Source organism: Dendrobates tinctorius, unplaced genomic scaffold (assembly GCF_039654945.1).
Source record: "Dendrobates tinctorius isolate UK_male_01 unplaced genomic scaffold, ASM3965494v1 ptg000115l, whole genome shotgun sequence".
Taxonomy (NCBI): Eukaryota; Metazoa; Chordata; class Amphibia; order Anura; family Dendrobatidae; genus Dendrobates; species Dendrobates tinctorius.
Window position 1 is genome coordinate 23,481,533 of NW_027361783.1, and position 21,467 is coordinate 23,502,999.

A 21,467-nucleotide genomic window follows, 5' to 3' on the forward strand; every position below is an offset into this window, starting at 1 on the left:
CACCCTTCGCAGCAACAACTGCAATCAAGCATCTGCGATAACTGGCAACAATTCTTTTACAACGGTCTGTAGGATTTTTGGTCCACTAATCTTCACAGAATTATTGTAATTCAGCCACATTGGAGGGTTTCTGAGCATGAACCGCTTTTTTAACGTCAAGCCACGGCATCTCAATCGGATTAAAGTCAAGACTTTGACTAGGCCACTCCAAAGTCTTAATTTTGTTTTTCTTAAGCCATTCAGAGGCAGACTTGCTAGTGTGTTTTGGATCATTATCCTGCTGCATAAACGAAGTGTGCTACAGCTTGAGGTCACGAACAGATGGACGGACATTCTCCTTTGGAATTTTTTGGCAGACAGCAATCACTTTTCCACACAGGGCCCTGTAGGATTGGATTTCTTTTACCCTTAATAATTAAGACTTTCATTTATGAACTGCATTTTGTGTATATTCGTGTTATATTTGTCTAATACTCAAATTTGTTTGGTGATCTGAAATATTTAAGTGACACAACCATGCAAAAGAATAGGAAATCAGGAAGGAGCAAACACTTTTTCCAGACCACTGTAGCAGGGGCACATTTATAAGATTATCTCAGGACAGTAACATTTTTTTAAACACATCCAATTGTGGAACTTATTATTCAAAGATCTATTGCTTACAATTAACCCCTTTAAGAAAGGGTTGTAAAAGATTAGAAAATCATGGCTGCCAGAGTTACCAGCAGGTTGTGTCTGGCATTGCACCTCTGCTCCACTGAATGAAAATGGCAGATATGCAATACAACACTATTTGTAGACAGATGTGTTGATATTTTAAGAATAAAGCCTTGATATTTTTACTAATCCTAACCCACTTAAACAAAATATTCATCTAATTTTAAACTCGTACATTTATATGAGGGTAAAATATCATCCCAATCAAACATTGTCAGGGAACATACCTTTACTGTCAAGTATGTGGCAATATTTCCTGCATTTTTAAGAGGAAGTTTTTGCTTTGTTGATGACCCCACTCCACATCTTAAGACAATGGTCTAAGTAGGAAAAAATATATTGTCAAGGATACATTATACACACACACACACATCTTTCTCCATATATACTGTACATCTATCTAAATATAAAATCACAAAAAAATGCCCCAGATAATATGAATATCCCTTATTCACTTAGAGGAAATCATATGCCACAAACACAACTATTGACGTTTGTGGTAGCCATAGTATTAAAAGACAAAATACCACAGAATGGCATATAATATAAATATGTTCTTTATTGACAATGATTAAAACAACATAACCAGAACAGGTGCTGGAATAGTAAATGAGGGACTATACAGCCATAGGAAACCACTAACTTAATAAATACCAGCCAAATGTAAAGCTGTTTTAACATACCCAATTAATCCCATTGTATTAATATGGACAGAAGTAAACGTACCTACAGCTCCCTAATGCTAAATATAATTAGTGCCAATATGGCATCTCAATATCAAGGACATACCGCTACCTCAGACATAAATTATCCATGCACGCACAGTGATATTAGTGGACAATGTACATATATAATGGTATAAACAGGCATGGAAACATACCAATGGCAGGTGAGTGGAGATCCCCGGACGTCCCTCTGCCCCTATGCGCTTTTCGCATCTTTTCGCACTGCTTCTTCGGAAGCAGAGGGACGTCTCCCGAAGAACCAGTGCGAAATGCGCGTCGGGGCAGAGGGACGTCCGGGGATCTCCACTCACCTGCCATTGGTATGTTTCCATGCCTGTTTATACCATTATATATGTACATTGTCCTCTAATATCACTGTGCGTGCATGGATAATTTATGTCTGAGGTAGCGGTATGTCCTTGATATGGAGACGCCAGATTGGCACTAATTATATTTAGTATTAGGACGCTGTAGATACGTTTACTTCTGTCCATATTAATACAGTGGGATTAATTGGGTATATGAAAACAGCTTTACATTTGGCTGGTATTTATTAAGTTAGTGGTTCCCTATGGCTGTACAGTCCCTCATTTACTATTCCAGCACCTGTTCTTATGTTGTTTTAATCATTGTAAATAAAGAACATTTTTATATTATATGCCATTCTGTTGTATTTTGTCTTTTCATACTATGGCTACCACAAAAGTGAATATCTATTTAAATATATATTTTTTTATATTCCCTAAATAGTATGCCTATGTAAGCAATCCACCACCACACATTTTTACCATCAAAACTGACCTGCAAGTCTTTAGGAGCGTGTATCCTTGCACAGCCAACTCTTGCATGCAATGGAATACTCTTCAACAGGCAAGCAGGTCCTGGGCTGTCAACTTCAATATCAATCCTTGCGATAAATTTTTCAGGTGGTCCTAGTGAACTTGCTATTGTGAAGGTATAAAATTAGGTTGGCGAGTGAGAAGGGATTCTTAAATACTAATAAAGTACCATAAAATGGTCAGATTTGAGAAGATCAAGTGCCTGGACCTTAATATTAAACTAGAACAGAAATCAGGTATTTTTTGCCAGCATTACGCTAGGACTACCTCGCACATTACATAAAGAGATGGGGAGGGGGGAAATTACTAATGATACAGTATGTAGGAAACCCAAGATTTACTATACAATGCAATTTTAAATAATTTATTTCTACCTGCTGAGTTATAGGTCTGTGGTGCATGGAACACAACCCAAATCTCAAATACCTCTGGTTCCTATAATAAATAAAATATATATATTGTTAGACTTGAGCAAAATGTTGGAACAAAAAACTATATGCAAGCAAGATTGCACGTGACTGGCTTTTTTCATTTGCTGTCATTCTTGTCTTACCCGAGCTTTGATCTTACATAGAACAGAGCTCATTACTAAGAAGATAAACCACCAGAGCCTGGCTGAACTACATTACAGGAGAGGAGTTAAAGGGGTATTCGGGTCTCTAAGATCATATCTCATTATGTAAGAGGTGTAATAATAATAATCTATTTATATAATTGCCTTGTAATGGTTTCATTTCCTGTTCCGTTCAGATGTCACCGTATCCCAGAATTCCAAGCGGAGGAAGTTCACCGACCGCCATATTGGGACACCAACCTATTGCACGGTACCACCAGCGGAACACCGTCGCACCACACACACACACACACTCTATACGCCGTACGCACCTCACACTCACGCAGCTTCTTGCGTGGTACCACCAGCGGAACACTGTCGCACTGCGCCTGCGCGAATTCCGCGCAGGCGCAGTGAATCATTCGGATGATCCCGGCAGCAGATGGGCGACGTGTCTACAAGCAGAGGAAGTCTGTCACATTAAAGGGGTTTTCCCATGAACAAAAGTTCATTTTAAAAATTGTCTGTGTCTGACTGTGTACGGAGCATACCACATTTCCCGGGCAGGGGAGTAAGCAAAAGACAATACTAACATTACAGCAGGGGATCACAGAGGATTCATTTTGTGAGGTAAAATATTTCACTGACTGTTTTTAAACAATATTTTACCTCAGAAAATGTATACTCTGCGATCTCCTGCTGTAATATCAGTATTGTCTTTTGCTTCCTCCCCTGCTCAGGAGCCGTGGTATGTTCTGTACACGGTCAGACACAGGAGTGAGAGAGACAAGGCACAGGGGGGAGACAGCTCAAACGAGACAGCACATGAGGGGAGAACACCGCACAGGAGAGAGACAGCAGACAAGGGGGATAGCACATGGGGTAGACAGGTCAAATAAGAGAGCACAGACGGGAGAAAGCACATGGGGAAAGAAAGAGTGGATAGGTGGGTGAGCACACGGGGGGGGGGGGGGTAGATTCTCAACGCTGCAAAACCTGCCCCCATTGTGACATTACCGCCCGATGCGATAGAATCAGGCCTCCATCTAGTAGTAATAATAACAATAATAATAATAGCAAACACCTGCAATTAGAAAAGTAGTTTAGTTTTTCTGATTTGCTATGTCTCTTACCTCACGGGGCATTGTATTAGCTTAGGCATCCATAGTTATGTCCATTTATCTAGTGACAATTAGTGACTTGTGGTCATAATAATGGATACCCAAGCTACTGCAAATCCCTGCACATGAGGCAAGTGACAGAGAATCAGAAGAACTATACTACATTTCTAATTGGAGGTATTTGTTAATATTATAATTACACTTACTACATATTGGCATAGGATCTTGAATATGGAAATACCCCTTTATCTATGTAAATATAGTGATAATAGTGTGTCTTCAGAACAGTGACAGATGTTAATGTGCCAAAATGGCAGGAACTACTACCACAACTACTGTCCACAACTGTCACTCAGAAAAGGTGCCCGAACTCCCCCAGCAACCAGAACGTCAAAATATCACTAACTCCCACTTGGTATACAGTCACAGTTTAGTATCAAAAAGGTTACTTTAGATTGGTATTGGGATATGGTTAATTTATTTTTTACTCCAACAGACCTAATTGTAGTAATGTAGTAAGCGGGGTTGGACTGGCCAGGTGGGCCATTGGGGAAATCCCCAGTGGTCCCTTGCTTTGCACGAGAAAAATAGAGCTGGGAAGAAGGAAAAAAAAAGTCTTTGGATTTTAGGGGCACATACCTCAGAAAAGAGCAGGCAGTATATGTGCAAGGTCGCAAGCACGTAGCGTTCACTACCTGAGCCGCAGCGTCGCATGTCCCGATGAACACTGACGAGTGTGCGTCTGACGTCGCATGACGTCAGTGCCATATGCCGGGCATACTCACATCAGCCATCAGCCTCTGCTAGGTCAGCAACCATTTTAATATGAACACACTGAATCTGTAGAGGAGGAGGCTGCGCTGCACTGAGAACGCAGGCAGATAAGAGGAACTTTTTTTTTTTATTGTCCATCTGTGCAGGAGGCATGGTACAGGAAACAGGATGGATATATGGGTGGGGTTTATCAACTAGGCGTCACTGGTGAGTCAGTGTGTTACTTGTACACTGAAACTATATACAAAGTACCTGTCTATTAGGTCACTGATGTTCCCTGTATTACCTGTACACTATACACTATATACAGAACTCCTGTGTATAATGTCGCTGGTGATCCCTGTACTATCTATACTTTTTTTGATCAAAAAACATGTTAACCATCTCAGGCATGCAGTAGAAAGCGATGCAAGAGGGCGTACGTGGAGGCGACACTCCAGGTTCCCGTCTTTTGTAGGTTTGAGGAGAGCGGAGCCCTTAAGGGATCCGACACCCCCTGTAATTCTTAAAGATGTTGAAGATAAAAAATAAAAATAAAATAAGAAAGATATAGATGTGGTCTGAAGATCAGACCACATGTGCCTCCTACTGACACTAAGATTGAACTGGTTCGGCTGGAGCCAGTGAATGTGGTATAAAATGCAGAGGAGGAGCTAATCTCTTTAAGTCTATTTAGTGTCAGGAGAAACATGTTGTTAACTAAGTACTGTATATTATTTTCATGCACTATGCTATTTATTTACTGCAGGGTATTTAATCATCATGTTTCTATCTTTGGTTTTTATTGTATTCTATGTACAGAGCTCCTGTGTATAATATCACTGGTGATCCCTGTATTACCTGTACACTGACACTATATACAGAGCAACTGTTTATAATGTCTCTGGTGGAACAGTGTTGTTAGTATTGAGGTTCGTATTCATGATCAGTATTGTAGTATTCTGTCAGTATGTGGTGGTAACATGTGGTGTAGTCATGGTGTGGCGGTATTTGTTCCTTGTATGTGGTATTATTCTGTCACTATGTGGTGGTAAAATATGTGGTCTGGTCATGATGAGGCAGTATTTGTTTTTTGTATGTGGTATTATTCGTTCACTATGTGGTCTAGTCATGGTTTGGTGGTATTTCTTCCATGAATGTGGTATTATTGCTCTTGGTATAGTGGATTGTGTTGTGTATGGCGGTCATTTGTTCTCTCTGAAATTAATTAGAAGAAGATTCTTTGTTTCCATTAGAGATTAAATACTTGGAACACAGCGGCAGAGATGCACTTACAGGGGTTATCCTGTGGGAAAAAAAGTAATCACCTACCCACAGAATAAGTGAAGATGTATTGATTGCAGGGGGAAGGGGGGGAAGGCGGGAGTCTGACTGCTGGGACCCAATTGACAGAATGTGAAACTTTTATCCGCATTAGACTGGAGCGTCATGTGCAAGTTGACCACTGATCCATACATTCACTCAGTGGCTGCGAGTGCTGCACAGACATCCCACCTGCCGCTGGATTTTAAAATGGGGGATTGGGGGATAAGTGTCCTATCAGGGAAAAAACTTCCCCATTCTTCAGATCGGTGTGGTTTCTAATGGTCGGACCTAAACGATCACCTATCCTGTAGAGCCCATGGATAACTTGTTTTAACCAAAGAAGCCCTTTAATGTAAACTACCGTAATTGTACATCCCAGTTATAGTATGTGAACAGTCTATGCTCCTCAAACACCCCCAGTCTGACCCTGATAGTAAGCATACTTGTGGGCTTATCACAGAATCAAAAGCCGTGAAACCACAGGGACGCCGTAATAAGAAATACCAGAATATGAGAACCAGAATATAACCTTGGAAGAGCCTTGGACTGTGAATTGAGTAAGAACCCAGCAGAAGCTCATATTTTATTGCATTTCACAACCAGTGTCACACTTCATAGAAGCTAAATTAAGCGCCCGTTACACATAGCAATATCGCTGTAACGTCACCGATCTTCTGACGTAGCAGCGATATTGCTAGCGATATCGCTACATGTAATACTTACCTCCGACCGGCTCCCCCGCTGGTTATCGCTGATCGCGCGAGAACGTCCTGGACCATTTCTCGTCGGGCGCTTCCTGTGGTGCCGAAGAGCGACGCGTGGACGCAGGCGGGAGGACATCAGGATCGCCGCGTCTGACAGGTAAGTAGCGACCCCCGACCCCTGCTATGTCTATGGTGAGATCTGCCTGTGTGGCAGCTCACTAGCGACCACTTAGCGATGCACCAGCTATCCATATCGTTGTCGGGATCGCTGGTGCATCGCTAAGTGTAACGGTACCCTAAAACACTTGCCCCTTCAATTATGGCCTCTCTAAGTTACAGATGAGATGACGTTGGGAACAAATGGATTGTTCAAGAAATGACTGATAACAGGGTGCAATTCCGTGCCTGATACCAATAAATAAATGAAAGAAAGAATATATACTAATGCTTTGTCTAGCCAACAATGCATGCATTTCATTCAAACACATTTTTACCTGGTTGTCATAGGATGCATACATAACATGACTTATGACAGAAGGGGAAGACATCTTTGAAACAGCCTCGGAATGGATGGCAAATTCTTTTACAGCAGGATTTTTAGAAAAGGTGAAGCAACGCCATGCGGTGGCATTCTGGCAATAGAAAAATAACAGTAACATAGTATATTATATGTTTATTTTTGTCCTGGTCAAATCAAGTAAAGGAGTTTTGTTTTTAGGTATTTAAAGTAACTTTGTTGAGAAGTAGTTTGAAAAGTAAAAATGATATTTACCGCACTAATAATAAGCCTGATTGGTACAGTAGCACGCGTTTTATTTATCAATCTAACAGGAAGAGTTTTCCAAGTTCCAGAGGATAGATCCCCAAAATCTAAACATTCAGTCTTTCCAGTGTCCACCTGTAGAGGGTGAAAAGGGATGAATAGAAATTTCTGTAGCATAACTGCTGAATCCTCTACTATATTTTATAGAGAGCTGTTTCTTTGGGGCATGAAAACCAATTGCGTGGCTACTTTTTCATGTGATGATTTGGCAAACAGCAGCTCCAAGACAGGAGCAGATAAAAACTGATTCATACAGGCAAATTAAATGAGTCTATACATGGCAGGGTGACCCAAATAAGAAAAGACCAGATGTACATACCTCAATTAAGGGATATTCTGACACAGCAGTAAGGAGTACTTTGGAAGACACGGTCTCCGCTCTAACAATGGTTTCTGCATCAGCAGACACAGGCCAAGAAGATAAACTGAGCACACACTGAAAAAGCCCTGCCCTTTGGGGTAAAAGGAGGAATTTTACATCTTCAGAAGCCCGAGGACCTATTATGGTTTTGTTCTTAAAAATTAAGCACTGGTGGGCTCCAATATCAATCTAGAAAAAAAATGTAATATATATTTTAGATATTTAATATTCTAAATGTGCAGATACACTTCATAACCCTGCTATTCTGTTCGCTACATACACTTATGTTCCGGTCATTTTTGACCGGACCTAATAAAGTCTATTTTTATCTAATTTAAGTGTTTTAATTGAATAATTTTTGCAGTATTATATTGTATGTGAACCTGGTTGTTTATAACCAAATGAAAAATGGAAAGAAAAACTTAAATTTTTTTTGTGTCAAAACATTTAACATGGCTTTATTGGAATATTTATGCATATTTAACAATGATCCATCAGAACTCTGTTGTCTGTATCTGTCCTCTCTGCTCTCTCCAGCTGGACTGAAAATGAGACTGGATCGACTACTATGGCAATTGTCTACTGATAAGATAAAACACCCCCCACCCTTTAGGATAAGAACTCAGAGTAAAGCAAACACACTTTTCAGACAGAATTTATTAGTACTCTTTCAGGTCAGCATTTCACAGAAATTAGATCAGGGAACACAAGTATATATAAAAAAAAAAAAAAAAAAAAGAAGAATATGTTCAGTTACAATATGAAATGTTGAGAACTGAATTGAACTATTTTACATGAACAGCAGGGTAAAAATATTTGGCACATAACTATACTGGAAGGTAATCCATCAGCAGTATTGTAATGAGAAAATGTATGTATGTGTAAATCTGCATGGACCAAAAGGACCTAAATAAATTGATAAATAGTAGTAGATGTAATATATAATCCAAAATGAGATTATAGCACCTTTATTTTACTCATAAACTGGCTGGAGATCACTATAAAAGGCTATTGGTCATTTTTGACCGAACAGTACAAGTGTATAAAAAATTGGGGAGCAAAAAGTAAAAAAAAAAAAAAAAAAAAAAAGTACCCATAGTAAGAACCCCTCAAATGAGGAAAAGTAAAATCAACCACAAGTTTCAAAACCGCATCTTGAATATTTTAAAAAATATTAACCCATTCACGACCCATGACGCCCCCGTAGGCGTCATGCTATAAATCGGGTGACCGGGGTCATTGAAATGTCACCCGACCCGCAGATACAGGACAACATGCAGTTAAGCCCAGGGGAGGTGGCTTTGCACCCACGTGGCTAGGATCGCTCTGATTGGCTGTTAAAAGTGAAACAGCCAATCAGAGCGATAGTAATATTTCATCAATGAAAATTGATGAAATATTACAATCCAGCCATGGTCAATGTTGCAGTAGCATCGGACATGGCTAAAGACACCGATTTGACCCCCCACCGGCGATCGCCCCTCCGCCACTGAATGACAGCGGCGATCTGCCGCCGCTGTCATCATCTGCCCTCTCCCATTCCCTCCGCTCCCCACCAGCTTCCGATCTCCCCCTCACTCCCCGGTACCTTCTGAGTCCCCCTGTCGCTCCCGGTGTCCCGCGGGTCCCGCTCATGAGCGCCGCCATCCTGGAAAATGGCGGGCGCATGCGCAGTGCGCCCGCCCGAATCTGCTGGCTGCAGATTCCATTCTTTCATTTTGATCACTCTCAAAGTGATCAAAATTTAATAAAAAGTAAATAAAACCCCCCGATTATCACCCCCATAGGTAGGCACAACTAATAAAATAAAGAAAATATTTTTATATATATTTTTCCATTAGGGTTAGGGTTGCAAAGAGGGTTAGGGTTGCAAAGAGGGTTAGGGTTGCAAAGAGGGTTAGGGTTGCAAAGAGGGTTAGGGTTGCAAAGAGGGTTAGGGTTGCAATTAGGGATAGAATTAGGGTTAGGGTTGCAATTAGGGTTGGAATTAGGGTTAGGGTTGCAATTAGGGTTGGAATTAGGGTTAGGGGTGTGTTGGGGTTATGGTTAGGGTTGGGATTATGGTTAGGCATGTGTTGGGGTTAGGGCTGTGGTTAGGGGTGTGTTGGGGGTTAGGGTTGAAGTTAGAATTGATGGGTTTCCACTGTTTAGGCACATCAGGGGAACTTCAAATGCGACATGGTGCAACCATTGATTCCAGCCAATTTTGCGTTCAAAAAGTCAAACGGTGCTCCCTCCCTTCCAAGACCCAACGTGTGCCCAAACAGTGGTTTACCCCAACATATGGTGTATCAGCGTACTCAGGAAAAATTGCACAACAACTTTTGGGGACTAATTTCTCCTGTTACCCTTGGGAAAATAAAAAATTGGGGGTTAAAAAATGATTTTTGTGGAAAAAAAATGATTTTTTCATTTTCACGTCTCCGCATTATAAACTTCTGTGAAGCACTTGGGGGTTCAGAGTGCTCACAACACATCTACATAAGTTCCTTGGAAGGTCTAGTTTCCAAAATGGGGTCACTTGTGGGGGGGTTTCCACTGTTTAGGCACATCAGGGGCTCTGCAAACGTAATGACGACCGCAGACTATTCCATCAAAGTCTGCATTTCAAAACGTCACTACTTCCATCCCGAGCCCTGATGTGTGCCCAAACAATGGTTCCCCCCCACATATGGGGTACCAGCGTACTCAGGACAAACTGGACAACAACCATTGGGGTCCAATTTCTCCTGTTACCCTTGTGAAAATAAAAAATTGCGAGCTAAAAAATCATTTTTTGAGGAAAAAATGATTTTTTATTTTCATGGCTCTGCGTTATAATCTTCTGTGAAGCACTTGGAGGTTCAAGGTGCTCACCACACATCTAGGAAAGTTCCTTATGGGGTCTAGTTTCCAAAATGGGGTCACTTGTGGGGGGTTTCCACAGTTTAGGTACATCAGGGGCTCTGCAAATGTAACATGCCTGCAGACCATTCCATCAAAGTCAGCATTTCAAAATGTCACTACTTCACTTCCGAGCCCTGACGTGTGCCCAAACAGTGGTCATCCCCCATATTGGGGGTATGAGCGTACTCAGGACAAACTGGACAACAACTTTTGGGGTCCAATTTCTCCTGTTACCCTTGTTAAAATAAAAAATTGCGGACCAAAAAATATTTCTTTTAAGGAAAAAAATTTTTTATTTAAACGGCTCTGCGTTATAAACTTCTGTGAAGCACCTGGGCGTTCAAAGTGCTCACTATGTATCTAGATAAGTTCCTTAGGGGGTCTAGTTTCCAAAATGGGGTTATTTGTGGGGGAGCTCCAAAGTTTAGGCACACAGGGGATCTCCAAATACGACATGGTGTCTGTTAATGATTGGAGCTAATTTTAATTTCAAAAAGTCAAATGGCGCTCTTTCCCTTCTGAGCCCTGCCGTGCTCCCAAACAGTGGTTCCCCCCCACATATGGGGTACCAGCGTACTCAGGACAAACTGGACAACAACTTTTGTGGTCCAATTTCTCCTGTTACCCTTGTGAAAATAAAAAATGCTAAAAAAATCATTTTTGAGGAAAAAAAAAGATTTTTTATTTTCACTGCTCTACGTTATAAACTTTTGTGAAGCACTTGGGGGTTCAAAGTGCTCACTACACATCTAGATAAGTTCCTTAAGGGGTCTAGTTTCCAAAATGGTGTCACTTGTGGGGGAGCTCCAATGTTTAGGTACACAGGGGCTCTCCAAACGAGACATGGTGTCCAATAACGATTGGAGCTAATTTTCCATTCAAAAAGTCAAAAGGTGCTCCTTCCATTCCGGACCCTGCCGTGCACCCAAACAGTGGTTTATGACCACATATGAGGTATTAGTGTGCTCAGGAGAAATTGCCCAACAAATTTTAGGTTTTATTTTTCCTGTTGCCCATGTGAAAATGAAAAAACTGAGGCTAAAAGATAATTTTTGTGAAAAAAATAGGTATTAGACCTACCGGTAATGATGTTTCCAGGAGTCCATCCTGACAGCACCATGGAGGACGTCCTCCTCCTCCTTACAGGGACAGGAAAAGCACACGAGAGGTTAAAAGGTCATGTCCCACCCCCTTTCCCTCAGTGATTTAACAAGTACCACAAGGTGGATGATGGTAGTAACAGTTTAATGAAACAATCATATTACAGCATATGACATATCATAATACAACGTAGTATAACATAACAGGGAGGGAACTACCCGTGCTGTCAGGATGGACTCCTGGAAACATCATTACCGGTAGGTCTAATACCTATTTTCCAGGACGTCCACCTGACAGCACCATGGAGAGTACCAAAGCACCTCCTCAGGGTGGGATTACCGCCTGGAGAACTTTTCTCCCAAATGCGGTCTGCTGACCAGCTAACACATCAAGCTTGTAGTGCTTGAAGAATGTATTAAGGTTGGCCCAGGTTGCTGCTCTACAGATCTAATCAACCGAGGCCCCCGCCCGTTCCGCCCATGAGGCCGATACCGCCCTCGTAGAGTGGGCTTTTATGGAATCTGGCGGGCTGGCGCCTTCGGCTTGGTAGGCGTCAGAGATTACTGAGGTAATCCAGCGCGCGATGGACGCCTTAGAGGCCTTTTTCCCTTTATTTTTACCTCCAAAAAGGATGAACAGGTTTGGGTCGATGCGCCAGCTATTGGTGGCCTCTAGATAGTTTAGAATTGCGCGCCTCACATCCAGCGAGTGAAGACGCCGTTCCTTTTTATTACGGGGATTGTCACAGAACGATGGTAACACTATCTCTTGGTTTAGATTCTTTGCGGAGGCTACCTTTGGGGTAAATGCCAGGTCTAACCTTAGGATTATACGGTCATCTCGTATCTGAAGATATGGGTCCTTAGTGGACAGGGCCTGGATCTCCCCTATTCTTTTGGCCGTGGTAATGGCTACTAAAAAGGCCGTTTTACGCGTGAGAGCAGGGATGGTTATTTTCTCGCTGAGGGCGTAGGGTTCCGTACAGAGAAACCTGAGTACCAGGCCCAGGTCCCAAGGCGGGGTGAGCTGCCTAATCGTGGGGCGCAGGCGCTGCGTGGCTCTTATAAATCTGATTATCCAGGGATGTGAGGCTAGCTGGTAGTCGAAGAAGGCGCTCAAGGCTGAAATCTGTACTTTCAGAGCGCTGGGCTTAAGGCCTTTATTAAAACCTGCCTGCAAAAAAATTTAGTATTCTAGGGAGGTCGGGGGTGCCCGCCCCGAGATCGGACCTGCCACCTTCCAGGTAGAATCTTTTCCATATCTTTTGGTAGATTGCGGATGTCACTGGTTTCCTACTGGCCTGTAGGGTAGATATGACCTGATCCGATAATCCCTTTGCCTTCAGGATGTCCCTCTCAGGATCCAAGCCGATAGGTGGAGTCTTGCTGGGTTTGGGTGGTAGATCGGGCCCTGGTGGATGATGTCCTTCCGCAGGGGTAGCTCGACTGGGTTTCCTACTGCCATGGCCTCTACAAGAGGGAACCAGCTTCTCTTTGGCCAGTATGGAACGATCAACATCACTCTTGCGTGGTCCTCGCGTATCTTCCTGAGCACTGCCGGTATGAGAGCCAGTGGTGGGAATGCATAAGCGAGGGATTCTCCCCAAGTCTGGCTCAGGGCATCTACGCCTTCCGGGTGGTCCGTCGGATTCAGGGAATAGAATCTGGGGACCTTCGAGTTATTTCGGCTTGCGAAAAGATCTATACTGGGGGTCCCCCAACGCTGACAGAGATGGTCGAAGATCTCTTCGTTCAGTTCCCACTCTGTCGGGTGGATCCGTTGTCTGCTCAAGTAGTCTGCTACTTCGTTCTGAGAGCCTTCTAGGTGTACTGCGGTCACAGATCGGACTGTTCGTTCCGCCCACGCGAATATCTTTCCCGCTAGGGCCTGTAGTGGTTGATGTCTGGGCCCTCCCTGGTGCTTCAGGAATGCCACTGTCGTCATATTGTCGGATAGTATGCGGACGTGACGATTCTTTAGTACCGACTGGTTTCTTCGCAACGCTTCCCAGACCGCGAAGAGCTCTCTCAAGTTGGAGGATCTGGTCCTGATGTCTACTGGCCATCTCCCCTGGAAGATCTTCCCTTCTATGTGGGCTCCCCAACCCCACGCGCTGGCGTCTGTGGTGACTACCACATATGGAGAGGTTGTCCATAGTACGCCCACCTGAAGGTTTATGGACTGTGTCCACCACCAAGGGATACCCTTACTCTTTCTGGCAGCCTTAAGGGTCTGTCTAGCGATGCCTGACTTCTGTCCCACCTCGCGAGGATCTCTTTCTGTAATGATCTCAAGTGGAATTGGGCCCATCGGACACACTGGATGCAGGCCGTCATGAGGCCCAAGACCTCCATTGCCTCTCTTATGGAGCATTGACGCCTCAACAGGTCTCTGGTTCTGGCTTGAATGGTCCTCTGCTATTGCTCGGGTAGCCAAGATATTCTGTCGGCTGAGTCTAGAAGGACTCCAAGAAATACTTTCCTGGTCTCTGGCCTGAGGTCCGACTTCTCCCAATTGATCACCCAGCCAAGGAACTCCATTACGGTAATTGCTCGGTTTGTGTTGCGAATGAGCTCTTCTTTGGATCTTGCCACCAGTAGGAAGTCGTCTAGATATGGAATGATCACGATACCCTGATCTCTCAGGTAGGCCACCACTGCTAACACCAGCTTTGTAAAGATTCTGGGAGCTGAGGCCAACCCAAATGGAAGACACTGGAACTGGAAGTGGCAGGTCCGGGCCGGTAAACTGACCGCGAACCTTAGCAGCCTCTGGGATGAGGGATGGATAGGGACCTGGTAGTAAGCCTTTTTTAGGTCTAGGGTACACATGACGGCGTCCCTGTCTATTAGGAGGATTGCGGAACGGATCGATTCCATCCGAAATCTCTTGTACCTGACCCAGGTATTTAGCGGTTTCAGGTTTATGATGGTACGAGCCTCGCCCGATGGCTTTGTGATCGAAAACAGGGAAGAGTAGTGCCCTCTTCCTCTTTCTGTCGGGGGAACTGGTACTATGACCTTTGAGTCTACCATGTCCTGTAGATCCTTCCACATTGCGGAGTTCTCCAGGACAACGGTGGGGGCAATATATCTCTCGGGGGGAGGAGAATAAAGCTCTATGCTGTAGCCTTCCGCGATGGTTCTGAGGACCCATTGATTGTGGGTGACTCGGGACCAGTTTGTTGCGAAGTGGCGAAGTCTCCCCCCAATACCTATGGCGCCATTGCCTCCTTGATATAGATGTTGACGTGAATGGGGGACCCTTGTTCCTCCCACCTTGGCTGAAGGAGCTCCTATAGGAGCTTCTATTGGACCTTGCCCGACCCCTGAATTCAGTCTGTCTCCTGGAAAAGGAGCCTCTCCGAAAGGGCTGGGGCCGCCTGGGTTTTTCCTCTGGGAAACCCTTATTTTTATCGGACACCAGCTCTAGAATGTTATCTAAGGCTGGCCCGAATACTCTCAGGCCCGAGAAAGGGATGGAGCATAGCTTAGTTTTAGAAGCATTGCCCCCCGACCAGGATTTAAGCCAGACTGCTCTTCGGGCCGCATTAGAGAGGGAGCTGTTTCTGGCTGCAAACCTTACTGATTCGGCCGACGTATCCGATAGGAACCCCGTGGCCGATTTCATGAGAGGAAGAGACGCTAGGATCTCTGATCTAGGGGTCCTGTTGGTTAGGCGTTCCTCCAACTGCCCCATCCACAAAAACATAGACCTGGCCACCGAGGTGGCTGCTATGTTGGCTCTAATAAGAGCCGCCGACGTCTCCCATGCTCTCTTTAACAAGACGTCCTCCTTCCTATCCATCGGGTCTCGAAGACCTGATGAGTCCTCGAATGGGATGGCCGTTTTTTTGGTAACCTTGGCAACTGGGACATCTATTTTAGGGACTTCTTCCCATGCCCGGGTTTCCTCGGGATCAAAAGGCAGTCTATTTTTAAAGTCTCGGGAGAGTATCAACCGACGCTCTGCCTCCTTCCACTCCTCCTGGACCATCGTTTTGATGTGTTCACTTACGGGGAACACCACCTGTTTCCTGGCCACTAGTCCTCCAAAAATCAAGTCCTGTCTGGACTGTGGTTTAGGGACTTCTTCTATTTGCATAGTGTTCCTGACTGCCTGGACCAACTCGTCCGTGTCCTCCAGTCTGAACAGGTACTTCCTGCTCTGATCCTGTCTGTCCCCCCAGTATCTCGCCTTCTTCCTCCTGTTCCGAGTCCCGGAAGTCAGACTCCTCACTAGGGCTTGCTTCCGACTCTGGGTCTGCCTCCCACCTTGGACGTTTGCGACTCGGCCCTGGGCTGGGGGACTGACGACGTGCGCAGTTGGCTGTAGAGGCCCGGACTTCCTCCCTTATCAGCGATCTCATTTCGGCAAGGAGGGATGGCTGTTCCTCGCCTATGACCCTTGAGGTACAGGGTCCGCATAGGGTCTTGTTATAGGTGTCTGGCAGCTTTACCCTGCATACGGGGCATCGGACTGATTTGGAGGTGGCCTTTGCCGGGTCCTTCACCCCCGAGGGGGATTCTGCCGGGGTTACCTTCTCCTAATAATACAGAAGGGGCTCTACTTAGATCTGGGTTGTGGGGATGGATGGGGGAGGGTGGTCTGCGCTATGCGCACTTACCCCTTCACCTGCTGGAGCGTTTCCTTCCATCCTGGCGCGGTCTGTAGAGCGCTGTGGATCTCCGAAGCGTGCGCTGTAGGCTCAGAAGTGCGCGCTGTGGCAGTAGCGCGCTCTGTGGACCTCAGGAGCATGCTCTGTGGACCTCAGTAGCGCGCGCTGAGATTCAAGGCCGGCGTGTGACGTCACCGGATGTGACGCGCGACCTCTCGCGATAGGCCGCCCACTTCCTGCCCGGGCTGACCGCGCGGCTTCCGCCTGCTATGGCGGCCTGTTGGAGCCGTCGCTCCCCTCCCGGCGCCGGTATCTTGTCGGCCGCCTGGCCTGCCGCCGCGGGGAGCCCTGCCACGGGGCCCCGGCCTTTGCCCGATATGGCGGACTGCTGGAGGCCTCGCTCCTGCCTCCCAGGGCCGCCCGCGCCATCCTTTTGTCGGTGCCCGTTCGGCCAGCCGCCTACGGGGAGCTGACCATCGCCTCTATGGCGGTCCGTCCTGGAGCCGAGAGCCTCCCATAGGGAGGAACGGCTCCCTCCAGGAGCGTCGTCCTGCTCCTGGCCTTTGGGGCAGAGGGACTCCCCCTCGGAGAGTTTCGGCCCCGGGACCTCTTGACAGGGGAAGGCTTGGACTGGCCGTACGATCCCCTGAGCCCCTCCGGTAAGTCTCTCGTGTGTCCCTCCGTGCAGGGACAGGAAAAACACTGAGGGAAAGGGGTGGGACATGACCTTTTAACCTCTCGTGTGCTTTTCCTGTCCCTGTAAGGAGGAGAAGGACGTCCTCCATGGTGCTGTCAGGTGGACGTCCTGGAAAAAGTCTTTTTTTACGGATCAATTTGTGAAGCACCTGGGGGTTAAAAGTGATCACTATGCATCTAGATAAGTTCGTTGGGGGGTCTAGTTTCCAAAATGGGGTCACTTGTGGGGAAGCTCCAGTGTTTAGGCACACAGGGACTCTCCAAGCGCGACATGGCAACGCTAAATATTCCAGCATATTTTCCATTCAAAAAGTCAAATGTGCTCCTTCCCTTCTGAGCGCTGCCGTGCACCGAAACAGTGGTTTATGAGCACATATGAGGTATCTGTGTACTAAGGAGAAATTTCCCAACAAATTTTAGGATCCATTTTATCCTGTTGCCCATGTGAAAGTGAAAAAAATGATGCTAAAAGAAAATTTGTGTTGGAAAAATGAAAATGTCCATTTTTTCCCTCCACGTTGCTTTAGTTCCTGTGAAGCAACTGAAGGGTTAATAATCTTCGAGAATGTAGTTTTGAGTAGCTTGAGGGGAGCAGTTTTCAGAATGGTGTCACTTTTGGGTATTTTCTGCCGTATAGACCTCTCAAAGTGACTTCAAATGTGAGGTGGTCCCTAAAAAAAATGGTTTTGTAAATTTTGTTGTAAAAATGAGACATCGCTGGTCAACTTTTAACCCTTATTACTGCCTAACAAAAAAAAATTTGTTTCCAAAATTGTGCTGATGTAAAGTAGACATGTGGGAAATGTTATTTAGTAACTATTTTGTGTCACATAACTCTCTAGTTTAACAGAATAAAAATTCAAAATTGCGAAATTTTCGCCAAATTTCTGATTTTTTCACAAATAAATGCAAAAATTATCGACCTAAATTTACCACTAATATGAAGCCCAATGTGTCACGAAAAAACAATCAGAATCGCTAGGAAGGGTTGAAGCGTTCCAGAGTTATTACCTCATAAAGGGACACTGGTCAGAATTGCAAAAAATGGCCAGGTCATTAAGGTGAAAATAGGCTGGGTCATGAAGGGGTTAAAGTTCAAAATCTGTAGTTTTTGACCGAACATAACAGCAGAGTTAACATATACGCTATTAAAGAGTAGCTGCAGTCCTAGGAAATGTTACTAGGGTTGCTGCCATGTAAAAGATAAGGTCCCTCTGCAATCATCATAAGCTATGTTCATGGCCAATAAGTAGTATGAACTATCCACACACAATCTTAACTACAAGGAAAAATATACAGCTTAAAGATTTGATGCCGATTTTTTGCAGCAGAATCCAAGTGTTTAATGTGAATTTCACTCTATCCATTGCTACAGATTTTAAAAACAGGCACCGCAGGTCAATTTAAATACAGAAAATTTGTACAAGGTGTAGATGATATTTTAAGCTGTATCCACTTAGCTGGCAAAGTATTATGTGGAGGCAGACCTTCCCCCAATACATGCTCTATGTATTCACCCTAATGTTTGCTGCAGGCCTGAAAACAACTGTAAGGCCTTGTATAACTCAGTGTAATGTTTTTCATTTTGTCTTAGTACACTTTACATTGTGTCAAATATATGTACGTTAAAAGCGTATCCCCCCCCCATCCAGTCCAGGAACACACTGCTCCTCAGTCTCCTAGATATGATGGCTGTGGGGATAGACACTAAGGCCGAGTGCCCACGATCCAGAACTAGCAGCGCTTTGGACACAGTGCATGTTCGCTGCGCCCAAAGCGCTGACGGCTATTGAACACAGGTAAATCAGCATATGTTCACTGAATCATGTGGATTTACTGCATTCAATGCATTTTTACTGATGCAATTTCTCTAGCGGAAACTAGAGTCTCTGCAAAAGAAATTGACATGTTGCGGTCTTGATAGACAAGCCGTATGTCAGAGTCTGCGGGTGATCCACAGGCGACTATGCACGCATAGTGAACATGGAATTTCTAGAAATCCCATCCACTATTCTGTCATAGCTGGCCACAGCGGGGTTGACGCTGCATCAATACGCTGTGTCAAACCTGCAGCATTTCCTGATCACGGGCACATACCCTAACTGATTTACAGTCCAGGCCAGCAGCATTACTACCTTGCTGGCCTGACCATTACCAATACTGCTAAATGAGACAGCCTTGCCTCTGCAGCATCAGAAGTACAGTGGTACTGAAGCTGGCCTGGATCAGGAGCCAACATCGCGCTCCAGCGATCCCCCCAGTGGCGGATTATAATGAGATCAATCTGGGCGGTAGCCCAGGGCCCAGTGGTGTGGGGGGGCCACCAGCCCAAGGAAAATTGCCCCATTAAAACCCGCCACCATAGCGCCACGCCCCCCCATGTACCGACCCCTTCCTCCCCCTTCCATACCCACCGGCCACCGCAGCACCAGCCCCTCACTAATAAATCCCTGCTCTGTGCTCACAGGACCTGTGATGAGGTCACAGGAGGGGAGGAGTCAGGGGTTACATGATCAGGGGCCCCTCAGTAGATCATGTGACATCTGACTCCTCCCCTCCTGTGACCTCATCACAGGTCCTGTGCACACAGCCCTCAATGTATTGTATGTGGGACTGCTGTCCTGGTTGTCATGGTGCTGGATGAGGGAATTGTGTGGGGTCAGCAGGGGTTTACAGGGTGAATGTAGCTGCGCGTGTGTGCGAGGTGTATGCAGCAGAGCCGCGCGTATGCGAGGTGTACGAAGCGGAACCACGTGTGTATGGAGCAGAGCCATGTGTGTACGAGGTGTACACAGCGAAGCCGCATGTTTGTACGAGGTGTATGGAGCGGAGCCCTGTGTGTACGAGGTGTACGGAACGGAGCCCTGTGTGCACAGAGCGGAGCCGCGCGTGTAAGAGGTGTACGGAGCGGAGCCACGCGTGTACGGAGCGGAGCCGCGTGTGTGTACGAGGTGTATGGAGCGAAGCTGCATGTGTGTACGAGGTGTATGGAGCGAAGCTGCATGTGTGTACGAGGTACACAGAGCGAAGCTGCATGTGTGTACGAGGTACACAGAGCGAAGCTGCATGTGTGTACGAGGTACACAGAGCGAAGCTGCATGTGTGTACGAGGTACACAGAGCGAAGCTGCATGTCTGCTCAGAGCGAAGCCGCGTGTGTGTACGAGGTGTACGGAGCGAAGCCGCGTGTGTGTACGAGGTGTACGGAGCGAAGCCGCGTGTGTGTACGAGGTGTACGGAGCGAAGCCGCATGTGTGTACGAGGTGTACGGAGCAAAGCCGCATGTGTGTACGAGGTGTACGGAGCAAAGCCGCGTGTGTGTACATGGTGTACGGAGCCGCGTGTGTACGAGGTGTACAGAAAGGAGCCCTGTGTGTACAAAGTGTACAGAGCTGAGCCGTGTGTTTACGGAGCGGAGCCGCGTGTGTTCGAGGAGTATGGAGAAAAGCCGCATGTGTACAAGGTTTACGGAGCAGAGCCATGAGTGTACAAGGTGTACAGAGCGTGGCCGCATGCGTATAAGGTGTACGGAGCAGAGCCGCATGTGTACGAGGTTTACGGAGGGGAGCCATGTGTGTACTCAGTGGAGCCGTGTGTGTGCGAGGTGTACGAGGCATACAAAGTGGAACCGTGTGTGTATGAGGTGTGCGGATCCATGCGTGCACAAGGTGTATGCTGTGGAGCATTCATACCTCCCAACCGTTCCAGATTTTGAGAATCTGCCTCACTGCCCCGACTGGGAGTTTATTTTTCCCGCGGACACAGGAGTATACGGCGGAGCACTTGAAAACTCACACGTGACATTCCATCGGAAGTGACGTGCTGGAAGCTGACCGGAGGAGATTGTGACGGAACCATGGAGGCACTTCAGGGAATGCTTCAGATCATCACCATGTCCTATGTCCTCTTTCGACAGCGGGATCGCCTTGGACTCGGGGATGTCGGCCATGTGAGTGGATCATGATATGTCCTGCACCAGGAGGCTCAGGTGGGCACTACAATGTGAGCCAGGCTGGTATAGTATCTTTATGGAATCTTTCTTTCCCCTCTTTCCTTGTCTTTCTTTCTCTCTCTGTTTCATTCACTCTGTTCTTTCTTTCCCCTCTTTTTTTCTCTCTCCCTCTCTGTTCTTTATTTCCCCTTTCTTTTTTTCTCTCTTTGTTTACTTTCTTTCAAATCTTTCTTTGTTCTTTCTTTCCCCTCTTTCTCTTCCTCTGTTCTTGCTTTCATTCTTTCCCCTTTCTT

The 21,467-nt window shown here is 45.7% G+C and overlaps 1 protein-coding gene across 2 annotated transcripts in view; it reads right to left on the minus strand.

Annotated features, from left to right (window-relative positions):
- The window catches only part of CEP192 (centrosomal protein 192), a 325,551-nt gene that overhangs the window by 78,779 nt on the left and 225,305 nt on the right, over window positions 1-21,467 (minus strand). The window contains exons 24-30 of one of the 2 annotated variants that reach the window (XM_073590042.1): window positions 7,881-8,111; window positions 7,511-7,636; window positions 7,233-7,370; window positions 3,167-3,289; window positions 2,656-2,716; window positions 2,244-2,386; window positions 945-1,037 (exon numbers count right to left, since the gene is read on the minus strand). In XM_073590042.1, the coding sequence (XP_073446143.1) occupies window positions 945-1,037; window positions 2,244-2,386; window positions 2,656-2,716; window positions 3,167-3,289; window positions 7,233-7,370; window positions 7,511-7,636; window positions 7,881-8,111 (915 nt within the window). The remainder of the gene's footprint in view (window positions 1-944; window positions 1,038-2,243; window positions 2,387-2,655; window positions 2,717-3,166; window positions 3,290-7,232; window positions 7,371-7,510; window positions 7,637-7,880; window positions 8,112-21,467) is intronic. The other variant, XM_073590043.1, reaches the window with a different exon arrangement.